Source organism: Artibeus jamaicensis, unplaced genomic scaffold (assembly GCF_021234435.1).
Source record: "Artibeus jamaicensis isolate MK-2021 breed Jamaican fruit bat unplaced genomic scaffold, CSHL_Jam_final scaffold_537, whole genome shotgun sequence".
Lineage (NCBI taxonomy): Eukaryota > Metazoa > Chordata > Mammalia > Chiroptera > Phyllostomidae > Artibeus > Artibeus jamaicensis.
The window spans coordinates 22,374,167-22,392,927 of record NW_026522047.1 but is presented as its reverse complement, the minus strand read 5'-3'; the positions used below and the strand labels follow the sequence as shown (position 1 = coordinate 22,392,927).

Genomic DNA, 18,761 nt, shown 5'->3' with positions numbered 1-18,761 from the left:
AGGAGAGTAAAGGAAACAAATAAATTACACCAGTCTTTTTTATACTCAAATGACAAGCATAGCTCAACAACTATTTCTACATCACTGGCAGACATAATTAATCAATCATGATACTCTACCACAAAACCAAGACTGGGTCTATTAGAATCCTCCTCAACAGAGCATTGCCAGGAAGAACTACCAAAGTCTGCACCTGAGACAAAACCTCCCTGCCATTCCCCTCTCACACTGGTGCTGAGCAAATAGGTGCTCGGCCTAGACAAGATGAAACATGAATGCCCAGAGATTACTGCTGTTGTTAAACCTATCCGCTTTTCACAGGACCAGCGAACAGCTGGTATTAGGCCCGACCTAAAGAATAGGAGTGTCAGTCACTGTGGTACCATAACAAGTCATGTGCCCGCATGTGCAGCCCATCACTGCAGCCTCCTCTCTGCCACGTGGGACCGAGGCCAGCCAGCTTACAGAGCCATCCAAAGGCTGCTTGGATTCAGGTCATTGGTCCAGGCCACATGGGCTTACACACAGAGAAGAGGAAACGGTCTGACCCACATCTTAGGGTTGCCAGGAGAAGGTACCCGAAACCAAAGAGGAAAGCCAATAATCAAATCTAGCAGTCAGGCCGGAGGTAACCCCAGAGTTGGGATTCAGGGCTTAATCCTGCAGGTGCACGGGGACCACAGACGGAAGTGGTCCCAGAAGCTGCTCTGACACCACTTCCTCTCCCAAGATCACTGCATTCACTCGTGCAGCACAGTAACAGCAGCCCCTGAGCTTCACATAGGACTCTGCAGAGCGAGTTCCCAGCCATTATCCCCACCTCAGCACGGGTAGGCAGGGCAGACAGTTTTCTCCCATTTTACAACCAAAAGGAGGCTCGTTTGTCCCAAATCACAGCCATTGATGACTAAAGTTGCTTTCATCTGAAATATCCAGGTGTCAGAAGCAGGAAAGGTGTCAGAAAGCAGGTGTCAGAAAAGGAAAGCAGGTGTCAGAAGCTGGAGAGTTTGGATTATTTCCCATTCAAATTTTCAGATAATTGTGCCCATCCACTCCAGGCTCCAGAACTGTGCACATTCATATAGTTTGCAGTTGGGTGATGAGCCAGCTGAGTGTTACCAAAAGACAGCACTGGCGAGGTGATTCCCCCAGAGTCGCTGCGAATCATTTAATAACGCACATGCCATTCTGGGCCCTAAGTCACTGAAAGAGACTTTCTGTTCATTTCTCCAACAGCTGGTGACCCTGTTGCAGATGTGGGCTGTCCCTCTGTATTTCACAATAAAACTTTACTGGTGGCAGTTTCTGTCCATGTGGGGGATGTTCTCAGTCATTACCAGTTACATCCTCTTCAGAGATACCCGGAAGCCCCTCGTGGGGAGAACACTGCGGTAGGTATCCCCTTTGCCTTTACTCCGCCATCTCCTTCACTGTAAACACTAAAAAGAAGAGCTAATTTTCATTTTCCTGGGTGGGGGAGGACGATGCCTTCAGCGACAAAACTATTTGGAGATTTGCTAAACGGCTGTTGGCTCACAATCATTATTTAATGGTGATTCAGACATGCCTGTAAACTGTATTACTTTAGATATTAGCTAGTGAAGGCTTGGAGAAAGAGAAGTGAAACTATTAAGTTTCTAGAGCACTATTTGCATGTTTATTTTTAGTGCAGCATTTTGTTTGATTCCAGTAGAATTTGTCATGCACATTCTATAGTAGAGCAGGAGTTAGAAGTCTGCATTTCTAACAACCACACGTGGGGTATATATATGATAGACCGTAAGACATTGACAACTTATTACTCTCATAACAAATGAGGTTTTAATATTCCATTGATCACTTTAATGACCATGTCAGCCTCTTAATATTTATATAATTTCATTATATCATTTGCAAATCTTTCCAAAGTGCTTATAATGTGCCCACAATTGTCCTCACTGTCCTTGTTCTTTAGATAAAGTCTGAATCCAAATCCAGATAAAACTGAAATGGGATTTTTTAAAAAATCTGTTTAATGGTAATAAGAAAATGTCAAATTTTGATCTGTGTTGGCGAATAAATCATAAATGACTGTGAATTATTTTATGATTATTTAGCCATTCAGATGTTTGTTTTTGCCTAAAGAAGTGGCAGCAATGAAGCCAACTTATCCTTTTAATATGGAGAAGGAAGAATATACAATGAAGGAAATCAGATCAATAAATGTAATGATCAAGATTGAAATTCAAGTAAATTAATTCAAATGAATTCAGGCTGTGAGTGCTGTAGCTTCATCCCACTTTTAGGCCACCGACACCGGCCTGTTGGACATCGCAGCCTTTGTGGGGCCTCATTTCCCCATCAGCAAACAGGCAGCCGGTGCCCTTCCTCCTTCTCCCATAATGTAGTAAGTTCTGTAAGACTTGTGAAGTGATCTAAGTTTTGGATGAATTGAAATGTACTTCCTATCATCCCCTGGATAGAATCTACGTTGTATTTCAATGAAAACAGTTCACTTTTCTTCTGTATAATGGATAACCCTAGGTGAACAGGGTCCTTCTGTGCATATCCGCTCATTCAATGCAACAAACTTCACTATGGAAAATACTCAGAATGCTGCCTCCTTAGACCCATGGCTCATACATCTCAGATGACTGGGGTCCCGAGCCCTCTGCTTCTCATGCCCACAGTGCACCCACCTCAGCTTCCTCCTGCTTGTACATGTCTGAGCCCTGCAATAGTCTGACGGCCAAGACATTCCACTCTCATTTTAAGCAGAGCCAGCTGCCATTTGAAGAGAAACAATGGATGAGGCTAACTAGGACCCCTTTTCTTCTAGAAAAGCAGTAAGGATAAAGAAACTCATATTGACAAGAGGCAGTGTCCCTGATGATCTTTATAGATCTTTGCTTAATTACCATATTATAAGTAAGTCACATCTCAGCAATTTTCCATTTGGAAGTGGAGGATTTCGTTACAAGCTAAGAAAGCTGGTCCAGCAAATGTGCATGGTGCAGAAGGCAAACCCAAGAGGAGTGGTCTCCGGCAGCAGCACAGTATAAAAACCAGCTGTTCCTCCCCCAGAGTGCACCAATCCCTGGCTAAGGGACAGCTTAGCAGTTAAGGAGAAGGGCATTTCCTCTCTACTACAGTCGGGTTGTCCATAAAGCAATGTTCAGGCTCAGAAATAGGCCACACACAGCCACAAAGAACTGGGCCTCATCACATCCATTCCAACCCGAGGACAACCTTTCCTTTGTGGACACTGCTCTGAAGCATGACCACAATTTCTTTTCTGGCTTACCTGCAATCGGGTTAGCAAAGGGGTTTGGGGCTCTAGGAACCTGCATCCCCCATAAGAAGGAAGATTTGGAGGTGACATTTAGAAAATCTAATACATCCATAACAATAATATGACATATTGAGAATTTAATGTGCCATGTCTGTTAAACATCAATACATCATCTCAGACAGTCTTTAGAACTGTTTTAGAAGCTGGTGTTATCATCCACCCACTAGAAATAAGCAATCACAGGAAGGAATGCTGAGTAGGTTGGCCAGGGTCCCATGTGTAGGAAGCAGCAAAGCCCAGAATCAAGCCAAGGAGAGAGCACGCTGCGGCCTAATTACATCAATCAACAAACCACTTTGCACAGAGAAACCCTACATCTAAAAAGTCTGTTGGTCAGGAAGACCTCTAACGCTGGCACCACCCAGAGAGGGCCTTTTGGGTATAGAGACAGTATTCGGAGTGTGTGTGGAGTTCAAAGAACCCCAGTCTGGTGCCACGGGTGCTGTGGGGTGGACAGGGAGGTCCTCTCGGAGCTGGCCACTGTCCCCATCCTCGCCCCTTTCAGCGGCACAAACTTCCACCTCGATCTGGCTGCACTGAGCAAAGATTCAAACAGTTGGCCACACCCAACCAAAAGTACCAAGCCAAAGGCCCGCTGAGTCCCTCTGGCCCCAAGGCTCACTCTGGTCCCTGTAGAGATAACAGAGCCTCACAGCAATTTGAGCCACTTCGTGAGAGCTTCTGACTCCGTGTAACTCACGGCTGAGGCCTCCCCTGGGCAGCATCACACCTGGAGGCAGAGGAGCCCCCGCCCACCAGACAGCCCTTGTATGTGAGATGCTTGCAGCAGGGAAAGCACTTCACCGTGGAAACCATGTAAATGACAACTCACTTTTCCAGCTAGGCCCACTAAAATGGTCATGTTTTAGAAAATCCCTACTGACTAGAACTCACTGCAGTGGGCATCTTTTAAAATAACGTCAAAACATTCCATCAGAAATATCCTAGAACTTAAGCATTTGGTGCAATGGCTCCACCAGGGAGGAAGCCGGGGAAGGTGAAAGAGCTGGAGACAGGGCTCCAGGATTTGGGGTCAGAGGGTGGGGTCAGGTCTCCGTAGTGAGACTCTAACTAAGGGAAGTTTGGTGTGGAAGGCAGGGGAGGGGCTTCAGGAGGACAGGAAAAGGACTGAGGGGCAAACAGGGTCTCCTGCCACTGTCTGCCCTTGAGAGCAATGGTCCAGCCATCCCCTTATTGTCTCAGGGCCTAAGGCTAGCCCCTCAACTGGCTGCTTCTCCTTCCACCAACTCTCCTGTTCCCTGTTGGAGAAGGGGCCTGTTCTATGGCCCACCAGGAACAGAGCTCAACTCCAGCCTCCTCCTCCATCTTCCCAGGCACGAAGTAGCCACGTGGCCCTTTGCATAGCCTTTCCCAAGGGCTTTTACTGCCAGGGATAAGGGGGAGTAACAGGGCACAGGGGATCTACTCACCTCTTCCAGGAAACAAGAGCAATGCCTGCAAATAGCACATGTCATTTCTTAACACTGTGTCCTTGTCCTGTCCACCCCATTCCTGTCTGACTTTACTATTTGCCCATTCTGGAAAGCCACACCATCGCCGCATAAACTTTTTAAAATAAATCAAAACATTGCGTCCACCAGGTTGACATCCAATCCACTTGCATGTTGTTGAAAACCAGTGTATTACCCTTACAGTCTTTTCTTCCACATGCAGTTTAAATATTTAAAATTGAATCCCAGTTGTTTGAAGTAATACATATATAAAATATTGGAGACCTACACACTATATAGTCATCAGTGGTTATCCAAAGGTGAAAGGGTAAGAGCTGATTCTTACTTTCTTTTATATAATCTTATCTCTTTTACAAAATTTCCACAGTGAACATGTTTAACTTTTTCAGTGAGAAACATAAAGCTCATTTTAAAACTATTTGAATCTGTCAATTAACTATGAAGTTATTTCTATTGCTGTATAAATTATTGCAATTCAATCTAACAGATCAAGTCCATGCTGAACTGTCTAGTTCTCATGACAATTAGCATTGGACTTAATGCAGAAAGAAGTAAAGCAAAAAAATCCATTTTTGTGCTTGGCTTCTGTGGCGCCCCCTCCAGTTTCCCTCCTGAACTTCGCCATTTTTTTCCTTAGGCTGGTTCCTCCCTAACACTCTCCCAGGAGTTCGTATGAGCGAGCAGAAACCTTATTGAGTGTCCCAAAGACTAAAGCCTGTTATGCTCTTAATTAACTTACTTCTTTGGGATATTTTTCTGCAAACAACAGGATCCCTTACACCCATTACAGAAAAAATATCCATTTGCAAATAATAATACATAAAAAGAGGATTTACTTCCTGGAACTAGTAACAGCTACCACCGTGTCCCTGTGACCCCAAGCAAGCACCCTGTGGTTCCTGTTCCCACGGGCTTGCCCCCCCACCCCTCCAGAGGGAACAGTGACCCAGGGGCATGTGCTCAGGGGTGTAGTTACCTTACCGTACATTAATATCTGCATCAGACCCCATGATTTTAATATCATTATCCCTATTTTCAGTACAGGAAAATATTTTGAGTCAGGTTAAGTAACTTGCCCAAAGATACATATCTACTAACCCAGGACCTTCTTGACTCTGGAGCCCAACCAACCACACAAACCCAGTTCCGGCCAAGAACGGAGGAAGGTCAGAGGAAGTTCACTTCCTCTCACATGTGGTTCCCAGCTTGAGAAGAAAATTGCACCAAGTCCGTATATAGCATTAGTTATATTAAATGTCATGTATTATTACATCTAGATTAGAAAAATTAACATGGAAGTATTGTCTATCTTTTTAATTATTGTGTATCAAATATTTTCATATTTGTGAGGAATGTCTAGGTTTATACTTGTTTAAAATTTATTTAGCTCATGGGGACTATTTTTCAGAAGAAAAAGAGGAGGGCCTTTTTAGAATCAGAGTCAAGACTTTTCAAAGAAGAAAGCACCACAATGCAGGGGCGACAGACCAGAAGGGAGCAACTGAGAGCCGGAGTAATTAGATACAAACTAGACCTTCGCATAGTTCAGGGATGGAAGAAAATGAGTCAGGAATATGGAAGGCTTCTTTCAAATTCTTCTGAACTGAGTATTTTATTTATTAGTTTGATTTTCATTGAAAACCATAATTTACTGTATCTTGTGTTGATTATCCTCATTCAAGCCATTAATGGCTGGAGAAGCCTATCAAGCACCCAGACAGACAGACAGACAGGCCCGTTTCACATGAAAACACAGCCTTTTAGGCATTTTTGTATCCCAAAAAGTTCGATGGAGACACACAACGCTTCTTTCTAGGAACAGCAATACTGGGGCTGAGTGACCCCAATTTTTGCCCTTTTGGTCACAAGAGCAGCCACACAGAGGAGACAGCCGGGGGGGTGGCCGATGCCCTCAGCAGACACGGATGAGTCTGCTAGCAGCGAGATGAGTGCACGTACACGCGAAGTCTTCTGTTCATCTGTGCGTTTCCTAATGAATGAAACCATTTGCTAAAGATAATTCAGATGTCAAAAATGGCTTTAGATCATGATTATCTCCTGTGATAAAGAAAAACCAAAGCCATTTTTTTTTCCAGTCTGGTAGCACTTGGTATAAAACAGCACTCTAGATAAAAATTGAAGAGTTTTAGTATCTTTAGTTAGCAAGTCCCCATGTGGCTTATGTATACTTGTGTCTATCACTTAGTTGTAACTAGTGATAAAAAGACCTCCCCCAGACCAAGAGTGGCCTTTCTCAAAGGAACCTAGGACTTGATTGCTGCTCTCAAATTTAACCAAAACCCTTCCTGCTGAGTCTCATCCGTGGGCCACTCCAGGTAGGTCTTGGTGTTCATTATCCTCCGCAGCTTACAGAAACGCTGGGGAATGGCCTTCTTCTCGATGGGCTCCAGCAGAACGAGAATGGCGGCATCGTTGCTCTCATCGAAGAGACGGAAATGGGAGAAGTCCAGCTCGTACTTGCACCACTCGCTCTTCACGAAGTTTTCAGAAAGCACAAAGATGGTCTTGTGGCTCTTCTCGATGGAGTCGATGATATTGTCAATAATCCATTTGCCGGGGATGAAGTCCCGCTTGTGAAGACACAACTGAAAGGGAGGGTCGAAGTGCTCCAGCTGCTGGACCATCAGGTTCTCCACCCAGTGCGAATCCCGCTCGCTGTAAGACACAAAGGCGTCATAACAGATGTCCCTCTGGGGAGCTCTCCTGGGCTTCCTCTTGGCCTGGAGCCAGGCCCACATCATCCTCATATACCACAGTCCATGGAAATGGTGACACAGGGCCCCCGTGAGCAGGATCAACAGGAAAAGGACGCAGCACATGGCAGACACCAGAGCCACCCTGTGGCACTCAGAAACCGAGAGACGGGTGTCCTGCACCCGCTGGCCCCGCACGTGGGATGGAGAGTCACACAGGTAGTTTTCAGGCCAGTCAGTGAGGAGCTGGGCCAGTGCCCGCTGCTCCCGAGTGAAAGACAGGAACTCACAGGAGCAAATGAAGTTGTTGCCGCCAGCTTCCAAAGTCTTCAGGTTTTGAAAAGAATCCAGTCGTTCCTTGGAAAAAGTATTTATTGTATTTCTGCTGATCCTCATGACTAGTAACATGGGTAAGAAGGAGGCATCTGGAAGAGTCTTCAACTTATTTCCAGAAATATAAAGTTCCTTGAGGTGTGGCATTGTCAAAGAAAATGAATTGAGGTTGTTATTGCTAATATCTAAAATCTCCAGGGTCTGAGGAATGCAGTCAGTTAAACTGTCTATTCGTGTGCTGGATAAGTTCAAGTATTTCATCTTTTCTGGCCACCGACAAGTTGGAGATATAGGATGGAAATTATTCTTACTGATGTCAAGGTTAGTCAGATTTTTCAGATTAAGCAAAATTTCTCCAGTTTCTTCCAATGACGTCAAATGGTTTTGCCTTAAAATTAAGGTTTGCAGGGATGGCCAGGCATCCTCACAGGCTGAGTTTCTCAATAAGTTTTCAACCAGTAAATTCTCATTGAGATCCAAATATTCCAATGACTTCAAATGTTGAGAAAGTGAACAAGGAACCAGAAAAACCTTGCTATTTTCTATCGTGATTCTTCTAACTTTGCCTATAAATGCATATATATTTCTCAGATCATAAAATAAGTAAAAATCTGGAATATGCAACCTTCGTACTGTTAATGTCTCTACATTACTTAGACCTTTGACTGTGTCCGGAACAGAGATATCAAAGTCACCAACTCCTCTATAAATACAGTTATCAAACTCCACATCTAACATTCCAGAAACATAATATAAGAGTTTCACAACTTCTTGAAAACTAACATCAGTGATTTCCACATTTCTGAATGTAAACTTTTTAATAAATGTCTTGGTTACGTTGACGGGTACTTTTGAAAAACGGAAAGTGTTCAAGTGAGTATCTATCAGTTCCAAATGCTCCAATGAACTTAAAAGGTCCAGGAACATCTCCAGCAGGAAAACAGGCTGCTTCATGTGAAGGACCAGATGGCTGACCTTTGGAATGGACTTCAGACTCTGGGGCCCATACCGCTGGAGATTGGAAGCGTCGATCTCCAGTTCCTCAAGAAAAGTGAGCCCCACGAAATCCTTTTCCTGAATTTCAGTGAAGTTGTCAGCATTTCCTACTCTCAAGATTCTCAGATTGGTGAGATGAGAAAAAAGAGATGTTTTCCCAAGTGTTTTATAAGGATTTCCCAGTAAGTTTAAAAATTTCAGGGAAGAGAGGGGCTTGAACCAGGAGGACGATAAACTAGATAAGTGATTGCAGGATAAGTCCAAATGTTCAAGACCCCCCAGGGAGTGAAAGGCATCTTCCTCTATGGTATTAATGTTGTTGGACCCCAGCCTCAAAGCCTTGAGGTTCACACACACCTGCAGGTCACTGGTGCTGACATAGGTGATCATGTTGTTGGACAGGTCAAGGCTTTTCACAGTGGCCATGAGCCCTGAGGGGATGGAGCTTAAAAATCTGGAGCGGCCATCACAGACACCGGTGGGGTCACAGGTCAGAGAAGAAGCCTGACCCAGGGTCCCTGCCTTGGACAGGCTGATTATGGCCCCCAAGACCCACACTGTCCACAAAAGATGTGACGTCATCCCGGGATTCAACCTACAAATAAAAGAGGCTCAAGTGAGTGGTTGTGTTTGACAACACATTGCAACTGCAGGTCTCAAGAAACATTTTGTAAAGTGTCGTGCAAACACATGCGCGCACACCAGAGCTACCAGGAAATAACTGAGAGGCAACCAGAATGAATGAATGAAGAGGAATTCACTTTAATAATTAATTAATTAATGAAAGGATAAATGAATGAATTCCCTGACACATTCAGCAGCACTCACAGATATACACTGCCACTGTGCAATGACTTAAAAGTGCAATGCTGTCTGGGAGTACAGAGCAGGGATCAATCAACATGGGTTGAAAGAAGGAGTATATGAATGAATGGAAGGATGAACAAGCAAGCAGCTTAAGAAAAAGGGCTAAACTTGACCATGCCAGTTTATAATCACCTGCTCCTACACTTCAAGCTTTCTTATATTTAAGGGTGCCTCTTCCCTGTCTGAGGTCCCCTGTGAGTTAGAGACCTGGGAGCCAAACCACAGCTCCTACTGGACAACTATTCACAGAACACAGTTCCAGGAATACATGCTGGTTGATCAAAAGAGAAAAGGTCAATGCTGTCTGGCAGCTGCTCCTAGCAGGCAGGAAGGATGCTGAGAACGCCAGTCAGAACAAAGTGGTGTGCTGCACTGAGGGACAATCAGACCATGAGACCTTTCTCTTCCTGCAGAGAATTAAGACAGAAAGCAGTGCTTGCCTCTGGGTGGGCGATTTGGATGAACATGGGGGAAAGAAAGCTGTCAGTCGGAACACTTTCCACCCATGAAGCCGACACTTTCTCTCTGCCCAGTCCTCCCTGAGCTCTATTCAGGTTTCTCATTCTATGTGTCTGTGCTCTTCTGTCTGTGTTTGATCACTGAATTAACTGTACTTTTTTAAAAAATTAACTCCAAGAACAAAACTTTTCAAGGTTAAAATCAATTTCCCACCTTCCTAGGTTCCCATAGAATCTGAAAGATTATAAAGGTCTAGGCTACGTAACTTATAGGCACAGAAAATTAAAAGATGACCAACACTAATACATATTTGGGCCCTAGCTGGTGCAGCTCAGTGGATTGAGCACCGGCCTGCAAACCAAAGGGTCACCAGTTGGATTCCCAGTCAGGGCACATGCCTGGGTTGTGGGCCATATCCTCAGTGGGGGTCACATGAGAAGCAACCACACATTGATGTTTCTCTCCCTCCCTTCCCCAGGTCTAAAAAAATAAGTAAATAAATTTTAAAAAATACATACTTGGTCTGGAATGTAACTGCTGTTGCAGCCAGATTTTTTTTAGCTGCACAAATGTCTCTGCTTTCTATTCCTTTCTTTTTTAGATAACTGGGGTCATACCATGCATATTTATTCTGGATTTTCATTTCTCATCTTAAAAAAAGCTTGACTTCTATGTCAGTATATAAATACATTTCTGATTTTTTCCAATGAATCACAGCATTTTATAGTATAGATCAACTGTAATTTCATAATCATCACCAGGCAATTTCGTCATTGTGTAAACATCACAGAGTGCACCTACACAAGTCCACTATGCAGGCTACGTGGTGTAGCCTGGCGCTCCCAGGGTGCAAGTCTGAACAGCATGTTACTGCACAGAACAACATGAGACCATGTCACACATAAGAGAAAATGATGTAATCCAGAGAGGGGGTAAACACAAAATGTATGAGGCTGCTGCTGGGAGAACACTGCACACTGTTTCGCGGCAAACTCTTTAAATATAAATAGAAAGCGTGCACTCTAAAATAACAATAAAAACCATAGTGCAGTAAATATCAATACATAAACCAGGAATGTGGTTGTTTGTTATCATCACTCATCACTAAATTATGCACTACACGTAACTGTGTGTGCTGTACTTCTATATGACTGACAGCATGGTAGGTTTGTTTACACCACCATCACCACCAACACAGGAGTAAGTGTTGCGTTGTTGCGCTGTGACGGCTACCACGTCACTAGGTGATAGGAATTTTTCAGCTCCATCATAACCTTATGGGACCACCATCGTATATGTGGTCCATCATTGGTCCATCTCATGTGGTCCAACTGAAATGTTATATGGCACAGGGCTGTTATTATTACAATTATTAAGTTATAGGAGCTCTTTATATACTCTGGAAATGGAAGATAGATGAATTCAAAACATCTTCTTCCACTCTGTGGTTTGCCTTCTCACTTTCTTAGTGGAATCTTTGAATAAATGCATGTACTTAAAATTTCTATTGTTTTTTAATAGTGACTTTTGTGACATGTTTAAAAATTCTTTCTTACATTATCACTAAGATATTCCTTATTTCCTAAAATCTTTACTGTTTTGTCTTTTACTTTAAGGCCTACAGTCTACCTGGAATTCATATCTGAGGAAGCAGACAGGATTAATTTTTTTTTCCAATTGAGCTAGCGCCATTTTTAAAAAGATCATCCTGGGAAAACAATCGACAATATTACCTTTGCCAACAGTCACATGTTCTCATGGGGGCGGGTCTGTTTCAGTGCCCTCTGTTCTGGTCTTTGTCTGTCCTTGTACCGGTAACACATTATGTTAAATATATTTTAATATCCAGGAGAGTAAGTCCTTCTTCCTTATCCTCTTCGAGTCTTGGTTAGTCTGGGTCCTTGGCATATTCTTCTAAACTGCAGAATCAGCTTCTCTGTTTCAAAAGCAAAACCTGTTTATTTTAACTGACAATGCCATGAATCTGTTGATCAATTTGGGAATTGTTGACATCATTACAATCTCAAATCACCCAATCCTTGAACATGGCATATCTTTCCACTTATTTAAGATTTCTTTAATTTATCACAATAATATTTTATGGTTTTCTGCATAGAGGTCTTGGGCATATTTTGTGAGATTTATTCCTAAGCATTTGATACTTGTGAGTTTTGAAAAAGGTATTATGTATTTAAATGTGACATATACATCCATATGTATAAATTTAGTTAAATTTTATATATTTATCTTGCATTGAGCAACCTTGATGGACTTAGAAATTCCACAGTTTGTAGATTTTTTTAAAATTTCTAAATATACAATCATATCACCCAGATATAATGACCCTACTTCTTTTTTGCAATCCTTATACTTTTTTTTAAAGATTTTGTTTACTTATTTTAGAAAGAGGGGAATGGAGGGAGAGAGGGAATTAATGCGTGGTTGCCTCTTGCATGCCCGGTACCGGGAACCTGACCTGACCTGGCCCACAACCAAGGCATGTGCCCCGAATGGGAATCAAACCAGCAACCCTTTGGTTTGCAGGCTGGTACCCAATCCACTGAGCCATACCAACCAGGGCCCAATCTTTATACTTTCACTTAATTTTCTTGATTACTGAGTGTTGAGTTTATCAGATCTTTTTTCTTCCTGTATCTATTGAGATAATAAAAATTTCCTCCTTTACCCTGTTAATAAACACTGGTGATTACATGAATCAATTTTAGTCTTAAGACAATTTTGCACTTTTAGAATAAACCCCAATTTATCTAGATATATTATTTTTTGTATGTTGTTGGATTTCATTTACTAAGATTTTGTTTAGAATGCCTGCGCCCCCCTTGAGAAGCTAATTTGCCCTGCCAATTTTCTTTCCCTGGGCCGAATGAATCAATGCTACATTCAGAGCCTGTAATTTTTGTCGTTATGGTTTGTTCGTTTATCTTGTTTTTGTGAAACCCATTAAGTTGACCTATTTAACAGCTATGCAATTATTCAAATGTTCTTTTTCTTCTTTCAGTTTTGGTAAATTGTATTTTTCAAGAAATTTATCTTTTTTTTAAAAGTTATCAACACAGTTACTTATAATATCCTCTCATCATTTAAATGTTTGCAGAACCTGTATAGTCCATTGTCCGGTATTAGTCCTTGGATGAGTTATTTGTGCTTGCTTGTTTGAATTATCTTGCCAGAGGTTTACCATTTTATTGGCATTCTAAAAGAAACTAACTTCTCATTTTATAGATCCTCTATTTTTCTATTTCATTCACTTCTATTTTGATATTACTGTTTCCTTCCTTCTGCTTTTTCTAGATTTTACTCTTCTGATTCTAGTTTCTTGAGGTACATATTTGCTCATTAACTTTCAGCCATTCTTTACTTCTAATACACCTATTTAAGGCACTAACTTTTCATCTACACATTCATTGGTTGAGCTATATCCTCCAGGTCACTTTCTTTTCTGTTCTTTCCATATTTTAGTGTTTTTCAAGTTTCAGTCTAGATGGTTTCTTCTGAGACGCTTCTTCCTTAATTATTCCTTCTTCAGCTATGTTTAACTACTGTCAGATCCACCTACTGCTTTTAACTTATTTGGTTACTGCCATTTTCATCTTCATAATTTGTATTTGGTTCTTTTTCACTTGCACTTTGTTACTTTTTTAGTTTCCAATTCTCTCCCAAAACTTTCAATCTTGTCTTCTAACACTTTGAAGACAGCAAACATAGTCTGATTTGCCGCAGCACTTTGATGGCCTTGAAGGACAGGAAGTTAAAGGTTAAGGCCTGGGACAGTCCCGGATGAGACCAGCAAGGCGGAACTAAAGACAAACCCTCACTGAGAATGCAGCACAGCTTGCACTGATCTGGACGGCTCAGACAGTCTCGATCTCTGAACACGGAGTAACCTGATTTCTGGAACGCTAGTGCTCATGGGTACCTGCAGGAGCAAAGGGAATGCACCGGTAGGAGAAGAGAGCATCACCCTAGACCTCGAATGCCTGTCAACAATTTCTCAGATACAATGTTCAGTGCATAATAACAAAGCAACCAGGTGATACAGGAAAAAAAGGTAACGAGTATGAGGAGAGCAGAAACAGGAGACAATGGAAACTAATGACTCTAAAGACGACGGACCTAGTACTGTACCTGCCTCTAAAATCAACAAAATTAAGATGAAAGGGTCATTGCTGTTTGGTACTATATTTATTCTATTGTCATTCTGGTTAATCGGTTATTGAAAAAAATCCACTTAGTATAACTGTATTGGGCAACCAAAATTATTTGATGTGTTCCACTTTGTAATACATAGCACAGAGCTCCAGAAATATATACATCTATTTTTTCCTCATATTTTCACCTTAAAATATAAAGTTTATAAGAACATAGGTTTTGGGCTATTTCATACAACTACTATATGGTAACCATAGCATCGTGAGTTTTCAACAATAATAATTACTGGTGATGCTAAAACTGCAGTAAACAACATGGCACTTAAGATCGGAGTTCCTTGCTCAATACATTACCACACTGGGACAGAGAAACCCTCTGTGGAAGACACGGGGAAGGGGAAGGGGATGGCTTGGGTTGGACTGCATGGAGTTATATCCAAACCAGGGACGGGCATCTAGACAAAGTATGAAAACCATCTGCTTGAAGAACTCAGGAAGAAGACAGGGTAGTGATGAATTATTCATCCAAGACCGAGGACAGGATGGAAGTCTGAGAAAAGAGCCTGGTATTAGAGGTGAGTTATGCTGCAGGCATCTGCTGATCCAGGGTAGGCAGGAAGTGAAACCCTGTGGCCCACAGTGAAACCACAACCAGATACTCCCATTAGGGTCAGGGCTGTAATGTCTTGGTAAAGCAGGAGTGGAGAAGAAACTCATGGTCTAGTGCAGAGCTCAGAACTGAAAGTAAACTCTCCATAAAGCCATGCACAGAAAAAAGGCTGCATCTTATGTGAACAGGAACCTAAAAAAATCTCTGCCCTCTGACCCAGAGCCTCAACCTAGCTGGAAGCCAGCCTACTAGAAATCTCCTGCAGGAAACCAGAACCCCATGCCGGCCATATACGCTGCTGCGGCTCCAAATGTTAGAAGATACAATAACTAAAAAATATTTCAGAACTGAAGAGAATGTCAGATTACAAATGTATACTGAAAGGAAAGGAAAGGAAAGGAAAGGAAAGGAAAGGAAAGAAAGGGGAGGAGGGGAGGGGAGGGGAGGAGGGGAGGAAGAGGGAGGGGAGGAGAGGGGAGGGAAGGGAAGGAAAGGAAAGGAAAGGAAAGGAAAGGAAGGGAAGGGAAGGGAAGGGAAGGGAAGGGAAGGGAAGGGAAGGGAAGGGAAGGGAAGGAAATAGAAGAAAAGAAAAGAAATTTCTCACCTGGCCCAAAAATGATGAAATATCTTCAAAGGGCTGAGAAAACATACTTGTCCATCTATACTAGCAATTTTCAACCTTTTCATTTCATGTAAACTAATTACTAACATTCTGCACCACATCAAATACACACGCACACACATATATATTTTGCCGATCTAACCGAAAAATAGGTATAATTTTGATTCACTTATATTGGACAGCTATTGTTGTACTGGCTGTTTTCATTTTTTTTAAATTTTGAACTCTAAGGGAAAGAGGTCAGTGCCTCTGACTAAATAGTCAGGTACTGCATGTTTTAGAAATTCTTGTGGCACACCAGTTGAAAATTGCTGGCCTAGACATCTATACCCATTTAAATGATCATTCAAGAGCAAAAGAAAGATAGATATTTTTGGACATTCAAAAAACTAAAAGAAGACTTTTATGCCAAGACTCTCATTGAAAGAGGTACCCCGAAACATGTTCTTTAGCAACATGAAAAATAAACTTGGTGAGAACAGGCTGCAAGAAGACTTGAATGTTTTTTTGACAATGCACTCTTGACTTCATCTTTATCTTTTTTTAAGTATATCTTATTGATTAAGCTATTGCAGTTGCCCCAAATTTTCCCCCTTGTCCCCCCACCCAGTACCCTGCTTCCCTCCAGTAATGCCCCCCTTGGTGCATGTCGATGGATTATGCATTAAGTTCTTTGGCTTCTCCATTTCCTATACTAGTTTTCACATCCCTCTGTCTATCTTGTACCTACCAATTATTGGTAGGTACAAGAAATTCAGGTGTGGCACTCAGAAATTCAGGTGTGGCTTTTCAGTGTAAAGAAAGAATAATGGAAATTCTAAGTGACATGGTAGGGAAAATTTTTTTTACAAACAAGCCAACTATTTGGGAGAAGTAAACAACTTCTTCTCACTCAGGTTAATCAAAACAAGATATTTAACCAGCCCAGCCAAATTCTTTTTTAAAAAGCAAAAGATCAACTGATAGCTTAGAAGTGTCCAAAACACTGTCAAATTCTGACATTATAACAAGTGTAAAGATGCAAATGTTCTGTGCTTAAAACAGGAAGAAACTTAAAATATTAGTGAGTAAGTCATTTTCAAATAGTCACCATGTTTGCCATTTCCCTTTTTTTTTTTTTGGTGTCTACTTTCAAGTCAGTCACCCTACCTACCAGATGCTTTCTGATACAGATCTGAATTAGTAAAGTGCCGATAACACCTTCTGCAAGATTTGTACCATCTCAGATTTAAATTCTCTCCCTCTCTCTCCCTTTCCCCCCACCCCACCCCCTACAGGGAAAAACACTATCTTGGCTTGCACCTAAGTTCCAAACACAAGTTCTCATTTGCAGAAGTTGAAGAAGTTAAAAGGAGAGCGTCAAAGCATTCTGATTTTAAAAAGTCGTCTCTGCTTAATGCTCCGCGTTATGTTCTAAACATAACTGATTAGTTGTCATCCCATCTGACATAACTCAGATGGTCCAAGGACTGAAGGAACTGAAGACGGGCGCGAGAGGGCGAGCTGGAAGACCGCCCCCAAGCAGAGGCCAGGCTCGGGTTAGGGCTTGAGGATCCTGAACCTTCCCTACTTCTAAGCCCCTGTGACCAAAACCCAGCCTTGAGCAGTTTGACCCCGGCGGTAACCAGCTCGCGCAGACACACCCCCAGCCGGATGCACAGGTGCAACCTCGAAAGCTTTTCCGAGGTCCGCCTCCCCGACCCGCTCGGAGTACACGGTGCGGGGGCGGAGGGGAGGCCACACAGAAGCCACTGGCCGGAGAGCAGCCTTTGGGGAACTGGGAAGTCCGGGCCCAGGGCCGGGGTCACCGCCCACCTCGGCCCCCGGGGGACGCGGCTGCCCGCGGCCTGGAGCCAGAGCAAGCTCCCCGCAGCGACGCCCAGGTGCCTCCAAGACACCGAAGGGCGCTCGCCCGGCCTCCGCTGTGCCCCGGTCCCTTTCCGAGTGGCCTCTGCCTCTCCCGAGGGCGGACCTCCGCCCGGACTTCGCCTGTCCACGCTGCGGAGCCGTGCAGGGTGGGGCCGAGGGGTGTCCAGGTCCCCGCTGGCCGCCGCACCCCGCGACCCCTCGGCCCGGAACTGAGCCTCCGGGCCGGGGTCCCGGGTGAGCAGCAGGGGACCCGTCTGGGGCCCCCTTCTCCCGTCCGCCCCTGCCCGGCACCCACCAGAACGACCCGACGTACCAGGGGGACAGGAGCCGCCGCCAGGTGCCTCGCGACCGGCCCCGCGGGCCCCAGGAGGAGAGTGAGGCGAAAGTGCGCGCGGTGGGGCGGCTCCGGCTCCGGGGCCACGGAGCCGCCGGGCCCGCCCAGCCTGGGAGGCGTGCCCACCTCGGCACCAGCGCCCGGAGGCTGCGCTTGAGCCGCCGCGCCCGCCCTTCCCGGCGGGCTCTGTCAGGTGACCGCGACCGCGACCTCGGTCCCGACCAGCGGGAGGGGCAGGTCCGTGCGCTTGGGTCTTGCCCCGACCTCCAGCTGGCGCGGACCGGGGTCGAGGAGGGCGCTGGAGGCTGCCTGGGGGTCGCGGGGCAGGAAAAAGAACCGAGATGCTAGAAGCCCCTCGTGGGATTTCCCAAAGCACTGGGGCAGATTTCGCAACCCAAGAGAAGGCTGATTACTCAACCAGCATTTTCTTGAAGCTTCAGGCATCCAAGCCTCACATTACCCCGAAACACACCATCTTTAAACTCCACTTTTCCGTTCTTTTCCCTCCTTGGAAGCCGGAATTCAGGCTTGTGAATCCCATTTCTCATTCTTCCCCGCCTTTTCAACACTTAATATGGTCTCCGGGGTCCGCTTGCACCCGCAAGTCTGTGCTCCCCGGATCAATACAGCAAGATTTTGCCTGGGGAGCAGGTAAGGACAGTCCCACGTTTGGTGTTTCGGTTTTGTTTTTTTCCTACCCCGCGCCCTGTGGCCGTTCCTGGAGCCGCACGATCTCCAGCACCTGCCCCCCATCCCCAGTCTCACCGTAGAGATGGGGGGAGCCACAGGCCGCTGAGATTTGAAACCTGAGCCGTTCCTTCCTTCCCTGTTTCTCAAGGTAATTGCAAAAACAGTCCTAGACTGGCTTTCTTCATTGCCACAGAAACTAGCTTGTCTCAGGCAGTGAGGAAGGCTTCGTAAGGAAAATATACCAGTACCTTTAAAAAAATTAAACTGCCTTAATATGAGTAAAGCACATGTGATC

At 44.1% G+C, this 18,761-nt stretch overlaps 1 protein-coding gene across 2 annotated transcripts; it reads right to left on the bottom strand.

The window, feature by feature from the left end:
- Window positions 1-3,345: 3,345 nt before the first annotated feature.
- Window positions 3,346-17,936, bottom strand: TLR2 (toll like receptor 2). Of its 2 annotated transcripts, XM_037168087.2 has the most exons (3): window positions 17,756-17,936; window positions 11,906-12,108; window positions 3,347-9,441 (listed from the first exon to the last, which is right to left on the bottom strand). In XM_037168087.2, exons 2-3 carry the CDS (start codon window positions 11,929-11,931, stop codon window positions 7,068-7,070), a joined length of 2,400 nt encoding a protein of 799 aa, XP_037023982.2. In that variant the 5' UTR covers window positions 11,932-12,108; window positions 17,756-17,936; the 3' UTR covers window positions 3,347-7,067. The 2 variants fall into 2 exon arrangements, with proteins under 2 accessions (XP_037023983.2, XP_037023982.2); XM_037168088.2 differs by lacking the exon at window positions 11,906-12,108 and having other exon boundaries at window positions 3,346-9,441.
- Between the last annotated feature and the right edge of the window lie 825 nt (window positions 17,937-18,761).

Excerpts from the sequence above, each read along its gene's own strand:
- TLR2 (XM_037168087.2), bottom strand. The coding sequence starts at position 11,931 with ATGAGAACATGTGACTGTTGGCAAAG. Across the intron at positions 9,442-11,905 it reads ACATGTGACTGTTGGCAAAG|GTTGAATCCCGGGATGACGT; the intron begins GTAATATTGTCG and ends TTTTATTTGTAG.